General features: G+C 27.1%; 1 protein-coding gene across 1 annotated transcript; it reads right to left on the bottom strand.

The window, feature by feature from the left end:
* Nucleotides 1-1261: 1261 nt before the first annotated feature.
* Nucleotides 1262-9367, bottom strand: mei-9 (DNA repair endonuclease XPF mei-9). The gene is made up of 8 exons (XM_075300299.1): nt 9067-9367; nt 8726-8887; nt 8070-8666; nt 7465-7619; nt 6523-7406; nt 4741-4983; nt 4168-4680; nt 1262-1841 (listed from the first exon to the last, which is right to left on the bottom strand). The coding sequence occupies exons 1-8, from the start codon at nt 9285-9287 to the stop codon at nt 1623-1625; spliced, it is 2994 nt and encodes a 997-aa protein (XP_075156414.1). The 5' UTR covers nt 9288-9367; the 3' UTR covers nt 1262-1622.
* Between the last annotated feature and the right edge of the window lie 1378 nt (nt 9368-10745).

Below are 10745 nucleotides of genomic sequence, written 5' to 3' on the forward strand. Positions count from 1 at the left end.
ATTTCTATAAAAAAATTTTGCAAATTTTTTATTTCGATAGAAAATTTTTTAAAAATTTTATTTCTATAGAAAATTTTTTGTCAAAATTTTATTCCTATAAAAATTTTTTTCAAAATTTTATTTCTAAAGAAAATGTTTGCAAAATTTTATTTCTATAGAAAATTTTTGCAAAATTCTATATCTATAGAAATTTTTTGCAAAATTTTATTCCTATAGAAAATTGTTGTAAAATTTTATTTCTACACACAAAAAAATTTCACGAAAAATTTTCCAATTAAAATTTTAATTGAGTTTTAAAAAATATTCAATTAAAAATTTAATTGATTCAACAAATTTTTTAATTGAAAAAAAAAATCAATCAAAAAATAATAGTATCAATTAATTTTTTAATTGGATCAATTAACTTTTTAATTGACCTTCAATTAATTTTTTAATTGATACTATAATTTCTGTGATTGAAGACATTTCAATTAAATATTAATTGGATCAACTAATTTCGTGATTGAATCAGAAAATTTTTTTTGTGTGTATAGAAAATGTTTGCAAATTTATTTTTTTCTATATAAAATTTTTGCAAAATTTTATTTCAATAGAAAATTTTTTCAAAATTTTATTTCTATAGAAAATTTTTTGTCAAAATTTTATTCCTATAAAATTTTTTTTCAAAATTTTATTTCTAAAGAAAAATTTCGATGAATATGTGCCTCAGAACATCAAGAACGTGATAGCGATTTACATTAAGCTGGTAGTGGATATTCGAACATGGGCATTAATGAACTTTCATGTGTTACATACCTGGTTAAAAATAAAATCTTGAGGTGAAATTGTGTAAAAATTCTGCTAAGGCAGTTCAATAGCTCCATCTATAAATGTTTCACGGTTTTCGCTTTATCAACACAATTCTGCCAGAAAAACTGAAATTTTTATCGTCTTCGGGGCCACGTAACGGATTAACTATAAATCTATTTAAATCCCCTAAGAAAAGAAAAAAAATGTTTTGGATTTTAATCAGGCGTAAGACACTGTAAAATTTGCTATAAATTATCTTCTCTACTTCAATTCAAAAGAATACCACTCATTTCTGTTGTGCGACACACACAAACTCAGCAATAACCCCCCTAAAATATGCAATTGGAAAGAGTATAGAAATAAATTTATGGACTTACATTTAGTACATAAATAAAATAAAACTTTTAAATTGATAGTTAAGAAATTGGTTACTATCAATCACCTTTAAGAATTTTATTAAAATTCCATAAAATTGTTGTGGTTGTAGAAAATTTATTGACATTTGTATTTAGAAGGAATTTCTTATGTTATTTAGGATATCACTAAGGCAAAAAGAAGGGGTGATAACAATAATACTTAAGAATTTTAAGAATTTTATAATTGGGGAACAAGAGCTCTATCACCCCTAGGAGGAATTTTTAAAAATAGTTAATTATGCAAAATTATTAAAGTTAGTTTTAATCTTACTTTCCCCATATGAATTCCTTCGATAACATGTTTATAAAAATTCTATAAAAAACAATTTGAATAAATAACTAAAAATGAATATGCCTTTAGATGTAGGTTTCTCCGCTGAGTTTTAAATTCAAATATGCTTACTTTAATAATTATTACTAATTCTTAAATCTACGCATTAGGCCTCCTCCTCCTCTGCTGCCCACATTAGCTGCTGCACCTCTTCTAAAACGTGAATGTGTGCCCATTTGCCTGCTTGCTGCCAATATGGCAGCTGAACCCGAAACTTCATCCTTTTCCGGTAAATGGGCCACGTGCAAGATGTCCCATAATAATTTAGCATTTTCCTTTGAATCCAGAAGGGTGGCCAGCTCTTCCTACAATACAAAAAATAATTACACATAAGAGTCATAAAAAATATATAAAAATAAAAAAAAATAATTGTTAAATTAAAATCTATTATTATTAAAATTTTACTTCTAAAGAAAATGTTTGCAAAATTTTATTGCTATAGAAAATTTGGTCAAAATTTTTATTTCTATTACAAAATTTAGCAAAATTTTACTTCCATTAAAAATGTTGTCAAAATTTTATTTCAATAGAAAATGTTGCCAAAATTTTATTTCCATAAAAAAATTTGTCAAAATTGTATTTCTATAGAACATTTTGCCAAATTTTTTTTTCTATAGAAAATTATGCCAAAATTTTATTTCTATAGAAAGTTTTGTCAAAATTTTCTTTCTATAGAAAATTTTGTCAAATATTTTTTTATATTACAAAATTTGGAAAATTTTATTTCTATTACATATTTACTTCTATAGAGAATTTTATTTCTAAAGAATCTTTTTTTTCTATAGAAAATTTTGTCAACATTTTATTTCTATAGCAATAAAATTTTGTCAAAATTTTATTGCTATAGAAAATTTGGTCAAATTCTTTTTCTATAGAAAATTTTGTCAAAATTTTATTTCAATAGAAAATGTTGTCAAAATTTTATTTCCATAAAAAATTTTGTCAAAATTATATTTCTATAGAAAATTTGGCCAAATTTTTTTCTATAGAAAATTATGCCAAAATTTTATTTCTATAGAAAATTTTGTCAAAATTTTATTTCTATAGAAAATTTTGTCATAATTTTATTTCTATAGAAAATTTTGTCAAAATTGTATTTCTATAGAAAATTTTGTCAATATATTATTTCTATAGAAAATTTTTGCAAAATGCTATTTCTATAGAAAATGTTTGCAAAATTTTATTTCTATAGAAAATTTTATTTCTACAGAATTTATTTTCTATAGAAAATTTTGTCAACAACATTTTCTTTAGAAAATATTGTCAAAATTTTATTTCTATAGAAAATTTTTGCAAAAGTTTATTTCTATAGAAAATTTTGTCAAAATTTTATTTCAATAGAAAATGTTGTCAAAATTTTATTTCCATAAAAAATTTTGTCAAAATTGTATTTCTATAGAAAATTTGGCCAAATTTTTTTTTCTATAGAAAATTATGCCAAAATTTTATTTCTATAGAAAATTTTGTCAAAATTTTATTTCTATAGAAAATTTTGTCAAAATTTTATTTCTTTAGAAAATTTTGTCAAAATTGTATTTCTATAGAAAATTTTGTCAAAATTTTATTTCTATAGAAAATTTTGTCAAAATTTTATTTCTATAGAAAATTTTTGCAAAATGTTATTTCTATAGAAAATGTTTGCAAAATTTTATTTCTATAGAAAATTTTATTTCTAAAGATTTTTTTTTCGATAGAAAATTTCGTCAACATTTTATTTCTTTAGAAAATATTGTCAACATTTTATTTCTATAGAAAATTTTTGCAAAAGATTATTTCTATAGAAAATTTTGTCAAAATGTTATTGCTATAGAAAATTTGGTCAAAATTTTATTTCTATAGAAAATTTTGTCAAAATTTTATTTCTATAGAAAATGTTGTCAAAATTTTATTTCCATAAAAAATGTTGTCAAAATTTTAGTTCCATAAAAAATTTTGTCAAAATTGTATTTCTATAGAAAATTTGGCCAAATTTTTTTTTCTATAGAAAATTATGCCAAAATTTTATTTCTATAGAAAATTTTGTCAAAATTTTATTTCTATAGAAAATTTTGTCAAAATTTTATTTCTATAGAAAATTTTGTCAAAATTTTATTTCTTTAGAAAATTTTGTCAAAATTGTATTTCTATAGAAAATTTTGTCAAAATTTTATTTCTATAGAAAATTTTTGCAAAATGTTATTTCTATAGAAAATGTTTGCAAAATTTTATTTCTATAGAAAATTTTATTTCTAAAGATTTTTTTTTCTACAGAAAATTTTGTCAACATTTTATTTCTTTAGAAAATATTGTCAACATTTTATTTCTATAGAAAATTTTTGCAAAAGATTATTTCTATAGAAAATTTTGTCAAAATTTTATTGCTATAGAAACTTTTGTCAAAATTATATTTCTATAGAAAATTTTGTCAAAATTTTATGTCTTTAGAAAATGTTGTCAAAATTTTATTTCTTTAGAAAATTTTGTCAAAATTTTATTTCTTCTTTTTTTTGGCAAAATGTTAATTCTATAGAAAACATTTGAAGTACATTTTAGTTGGAAAGGAATATTATTTTGTACCAAATGTGGCAACCGTGCTTCCGATCTATACAACAATGGTTGTTATACATTTCTGAACTTTTTCACTATACATACCTGAGATTTCTTCAGCAAATCCTTCAAACTCGCACCATGACGCATAAGTTTATGTATATTCTTAGTATTAACTCCCGGCAACCTTAATAGGAAATCATAAACATTGGCATTGAATTTTAAATCATCATATGCGCCTATATCATCAGCTCCCAAGGCTGCAGCATGCTTAGGATCTGGTTCAGCTTTGCCCAATTTCAATTCTTCGAATAATTGAGCCGTAGCATAAGGACTAGGTGACCATATCAAACGTAATTTGGGAAAATGTAAAGTTAGCAATTGTAATTTTTGAACTATATCGGTATTTGTGGCAGTGGTATTTTGTGAAAGCATATATTTGCCTTGCAAATGAAAAGGTTTATTCTGATCAAATTCAATCAATAATATGGGCTTGGCATAATAACGTTGCATTTGTATACATTGATTATATAAACGACCCGAATTTAAGGATCCAATTAAATCAGAAATTGATTTACGTTCCACACATATCTCCGGAGTTAGAATATAATCACCAATCTGAAAATATGGTTAAATTAAATTAAAATATTGTTAAATAAATTAATATTCGTCTCTTACTGTTATTGTCACAGGCAATACTTCTATGCCCCTTTTGTGTATTAAACATGGAAGATCTGAACGAAATTCTCTCATATCCACAATAATTTTGGGATTAGGTTCTTCTTCGGCCTGTTTGCATATTTGGCCACCCGCCTTACGACTTTGAGCATTGGCAGATTCCACTGTATCTTCTTTATAAGCTTTGTATAGATTAAATGCTTCATCGGTTTTACCATCTTGATATTCCGGAATAACCATTTTCTGAAAACAAAAATAAAAAGAAAGAAAGAAGTAAGAAACCTATCATATAAAAAAACCAAAAATCTGTTAGAGTAAGAACATTTTTTAATTTTTTTTTTTTATAAAAAAAATGTCAAAATATTATTTCTATAGTTTTTTTTTTTAAATTTTATTCCTATAGAAAATTTTGTCAAAATTTTATTTCCAAAAAGAAAAAAAATTGTGAAAAATTTATTTCCAAAAAAAAATGGTCAAAATTTTATTTTTATAGAAAATTTTGTCAAAATGTTATTTCTATAGAAAATTTTGTCAAAATTTTATTTCTATAGAAAATGTTGTAAAATTTTATTTCTATAGAAAATTTTGTAAAATGTTGTATGATAGCCTATCTTATAAAAAAAACCAAAAGTCTGTTTTACCCTATAGAACATTTTTTTTCAATTTTTTTTTATAAAAAATGTTGTCAAAATATTATTTCTATAAAAAATTTTGTCAAAATTTTATTTCTATAGAAAATTTTGTCAAAATTTTATTTCTATAGAAAATTTTTCCAAAATTTTATTTCTATAGAAAATTTTTCCAAAATTTTATTTCTATAGAAAATTTTGTCAAAATCTTATTTCTATAGAAAATTTTGTCAAAATTTTATTTCTATAGAAAATTTTGTCAAAATTTTATTTCTATAGAAAATTTTGTCAAAATTTTATTTCTATAGAAAACTTTTCCAAAATTTTATTTCTATAGAAAATTTTGTCAACATTTTATTTCTTCGTAAATTTGTAAAAATTTTATTTCTATCGAAAATTTTGTCAACATTTTATTTCTTCGTAAATGGCCACCGAAAATGCGACCCCACGTCATTTTTAGTTTACCAAAGACCTGGCACTCCAAAACCGGTGTCCATGGAGGATATTGAAAAATGCTAGATTTTGTATTAGTAGGTAACCAATAGAAGAAGCTCAAAGGCATATAGAAAATGCTCGAGATAGGTGTTCATATCCTGCATGAAACTTTGGGTACGAAAGAGGCAATCCATCGTTTTTCCAAACAAGGAAAAGAAGGAAAGACAGTTCTATCTGATTGGCCGGAAAGGTGATTGCCATCATTTTATGGGATACACTAGGTTGGGGCCCCAGACCTATATTACTCCGATTTAGTGGTCCGAAACGACACTGAAATGAAAAAAAAAATAATTTCTCTATGATAGCACGTAGGCTCACATCTCTGTCATCGCCATGGTAGAATTGGTCGATCTTGGGTGCGAGCTGTAGACCCATCTACCGTATTAGCCTGATTTGATCTTCGATTTCCTTTTCATTTCAAAGTTAAAAAGCCACACAATGGCCATAATCATCACCCCCTCGTGAACTATTTACCAGGCACAGAGAAAATTTATTCTTAATCGGGATTAAAAAATATGGAGTCAAGCTGGGCCAAGTATATAGCGATATAAGGAAACTTTGTTGAAATAAATCGCCGATTTTCCAAAATGTTTGTTTTTATCGGCCCTCTTCGTTACAATAAAATTATTGTCCAATAGCTTTGCCAAACTCCACTTACACTTTTTGTTTCTATGATCAGTTCAAATGCCTGCTTCTCTCTTCGTAAACTTGTAAGATAGGCTTGTTCCTCCACAGTTCTGGCATGTATTAAAAAGAACACTTTCATTCGCTCCTTGGCTGGCCTTCTTTGGCGGGCTTCGTATATTTCCAATTGACGTATAGCTGTTACATTACAATGATACATGATAACATATTGGGGCATTATCTCATCCAAGACCCTGTCCAAGGCTGTGGCCCCCTCCTTTTCAGTTTTAAAAGTTTGCAAACATATCAATGGTTGTTTTCTTGCTGCCACCGTTGCTGTTATATCTAAATTTTCCATTTCAGGAAATGGTTCAAATATGGAATTATCAACACTTGTATCGGCTCCAGTGCCACTATCATTCATTAGCGTTAAATCAGAATCATTAAATTGTGTTTGAGTCATGGTTAACATATAGCTTTCTTGAAAATAGTTTGCCTCGATATCTTCCAAATCTCCTTGTGTTAGGAGTTGAGTCAATTCATCCACCTGTTGCGAGGAGGACTCATCGACCGTCTCGTCGGTAGTACCATCAGGTTTTCTTAATTTTTGAGATGTTTGATTTAACGATGATTGCGACATACTAATTTCTATATCCTTGGCAGCTTGGATCTTTTCAAATGGTTTGCCTAATTTTCCCACAGGAATCTGCTGACGCATGGCTGTATACAGAAGATAACGTTCTCCACTTTGTGTAAGAAATTGTTTGAGTTGATAACAAGTACGGGTATCTTGACAGAGAATTAGAACTTTTGGGGGATCATAGCAATCGGGTTTGGTACGTTTCATATCCGCAGGAATTTCAACTTTCAAAATTTCACTTAAATACTTCCATTTAGGACAGGGTTCGGGTTCGAATTCTATGACATTATAGAGATTAGTATTTGCAAGGAAGGATTGGTTTTCTTTTTAACTCACCTCCTTGAGCATTGTATACTCTTTCCCTGGATAATTTGAAAATTTGTTCTGCTGAATCCAATAAGGTCCAACCAGAATTACTAAGGGCATATTCTGTAGTTCTGTAGCGTTTTATTAATGCATAAGCACTTACGGAATCATTGTACATGGTGGAACTAAAAGAAAATTGATTTGGTTTTTTAATTGTTGGAGGCGTTTAAAGCGAAACTAAAAATGCGTTAGTGAAAAATTCAACCCAATTCTAAATTGGCTGGAATAATTCGCAGTTTGGTGACTTTTTCCCCATTTGTCATAGGCCACATTATCGTCACGAAAATGTTGAATCGCTTCATAAAAAACGGTGCTAGAATTCAAGCTTCAATATCGATTCTTAAAGTCTGATCATCAGGGCAAACGTCCCCAGCTAAAATAGTAGCTTTTTGAGCATCATTAAGAATTTTGCATTCAAGTCAAGACAAACGTCTAGGACTCAATTTCAAATTAGGTAGAATAATTCCTAGCATCAAACCTACACAGACAGATCACTTAGGCCACATCAAAAATGAGGCATAAAATCTGATCAACATCTTCGCAGTACCCAAATTTTTGATTTCCTTCATACTTACATCATAATATTTCTCAAGATCTTCAAGTCGGCCACTATCAGTTTGGTTTGTGAATTCAACTGATGCCATATGCAATCCAATTGAGCCTGTAGGATTTTATGAAATTTCTTCGTTACACAATTCTCCACTGTTATCTCTTCCATGTCAACATTGCGATTGATGCGTTTAATTTCACGCACCAAATAATTCATAATATCCAAAATATGCGTTTGCATTAATTTCATTTTCTCCGACAGTGGAACATGTAACTCTATAGTTTGGGCCTCAAAAGGTTTCAAAGAGGCTTGTACCACCGCATGAAATCGTGGCCAAATGAAAAGTTCTTTTACAAACAAATTACGCATTATACGCTCAATATGACCATAGCCAATGGTAAAAGCCTCAGCACTGCTGGAGAAGGCCTTAATGAAGCCCGATTTATTTCTCTGGCGGTAGAGACGTAATGCAAAAGCTTCTTGGCAAGATTCTATAATGGTATGAGCTCTTAATACCACAATGCCAGTTATTAATTCGACAGGGATACGTTGCTTTAGTAAATCAACAACCAGGATACGAGTGGTTATGAATTGTATACCGCCCTCCAAGTAGACACGTTCTCTGCAAGAAAATAAAACTTGTGATTCCAATGGTGGTTACAGTTAATGTTATTCCTCTACCTTTCTGTAGCAGTATTGGCTACCTCATGAATGTATTTCTTTTCCAATCTGCTTTTGTAGTATTCCTCTTCCCAATCCGAGCTATTAATGACCAATATCAAGTTACCCGCATCACTGTAGGCTTTGAGGATGTTAAATAAAACTCTCTCATAGGAGATGCCTCTGGAAATATCCAAAATAATAAAACAAAAATTAAATTATAAAAAAAAGTAAACATTTCCATACTCATGTACAAATATAAATTAATTAAAATTGATTGTTAATATAATTACCCCCAAACATTTTTAAACTAAACAAAGTGTCCGCATTAATTCACGAACACTTCATGATTTGTAACTTACTTGGCACAAACCAAAAGAGCATCGGCATGGACCATATCCAAAAACATTTGTTTCTCATAATCCAAGAGTATGACATCCTTACGCATTAGATATTCCTCCGCCGTTACTATGTTGGCCAAGTCTTCATCTTCTTGTTTACGTTGTTGATCTGCTGCAAATGTTTTGCTGCATCCTGGCTTTTCCCCATCATCACAGGGATCCATTTGCTCCTTTTCTTCCATATTTACAGGATTATTAGATGCTAACTTCTCTTATTAGTTTTTTTTTATAATACAAACAAACGCTTATTGTTTTTAAGGAAGATGATGGTGAAATGCGAAATTGACCGGCAAAAACAGCTGTTGACATCAGTGTTGGCAATTTTAATGCTCTTGTACTTTTTTTGGTACAAGTGGCTATTAATCCCAGCTCTTGCAAAAAATTCTGCTGAATGCCAATAATACAGTTTGTCCATGTATAGGTGGCAGGGATGCCAAATACAATTTTTAAGATAGTACATCAAAGGTATTTTTTACGCGAAAAAATACTTTTCACTAAATTTCAACAAAAATTCCATTGCCAAGACAATATTTTCTATAAAAATAAAATGTTGACAAAATTTTCTATAGAAATAAAATGTTGACAAAATTTTCTATAGAAATAAAATTTTGTCAAAATTTTCTATAGAAATAAAATTTTGACAAAATTTTCTATAGAAATAAAATTTTGACAAAATTTTCTGTACAGTTAAAATTTTGACAATATTCTCTAAAGCAATAAAATATTGCAAACATTTTCTATAGAAATAAAATTTTTACAAAATTTTCTATAGAAATAACATATTGACACAATTTTCTATAGAAATATAATTTTGACAAAATTTTCTATAGAAATAAAATTTTTACAAAATTTTCCATAGAAATAAAATTTTAACAAAATTTTCTATAGAAATAAAATTTTGACAAAATCTTCTACAGAAATAAAATTTAGAAAAAATTTTCTATAGAAATAAAATGTTGACAAAATTTGCTATAGAAATATAATTTTGACAAAATTTTCTATAGAAATAAGATTTTTACAAAATTTTCTATAGAAATAAAATTTTAACAAAATTTTCTATAGAAATAAATATTTGACAAAACTTTCCATAAAGAAAAATTTTTGACAAAATATTCTATAGAAATAAAACTTTGACAAAATTTTCTATAGAAATAAAATTTTGACAATATTCTCTAAAGCAATAAAATATTGCAAAAATTTTCTATAGAAATTAAATTTTTACAAAATTTTCTATAGAAATAACATATAGAAATATAATTTTGACAAAATTTTCTATAGAAATAAAATTTTTACAAAATTTTCTATAGAAATAAAATTTTGACAAAATTTTCTATAGAAATAAATATTTGACAAAATTTTCCATAATTTTTTTTTTTGACAAAATATTGTATAGAAATAAAACTTTGACAAAATGTTCTATAGAAATAAAATGTTGACCAAAGACGATAATACAGTTTTGTTATACATTTCTTATGGGAGCAAAATGTAAAAATCGATAACATCGTATTAAGAAATTTTCGATAGCAAAATCCCAATACATTTCTTATAGGTAGCGCAAATTTCATTAGAGGTACATACGTTCCTTTGGCAATTATAGCAATGGGCTAGAATTTCATAACGGACATAAGGCCCCATATGCT

Source organism: Haematobia irritans, chromosome 3, assembly GCF_050003625.1.
Source record: "Haematobia irritans isolate KBUSLIRL chromosome 3, ASM5000362v1, whole genome shotgun sequence".
NCBI classification, from domain to species: Eukaryota; Metazoa; Arthropoda; class Insecta; order Diptera; family Muscidae; genus Haematobia; species Haematobia irritans.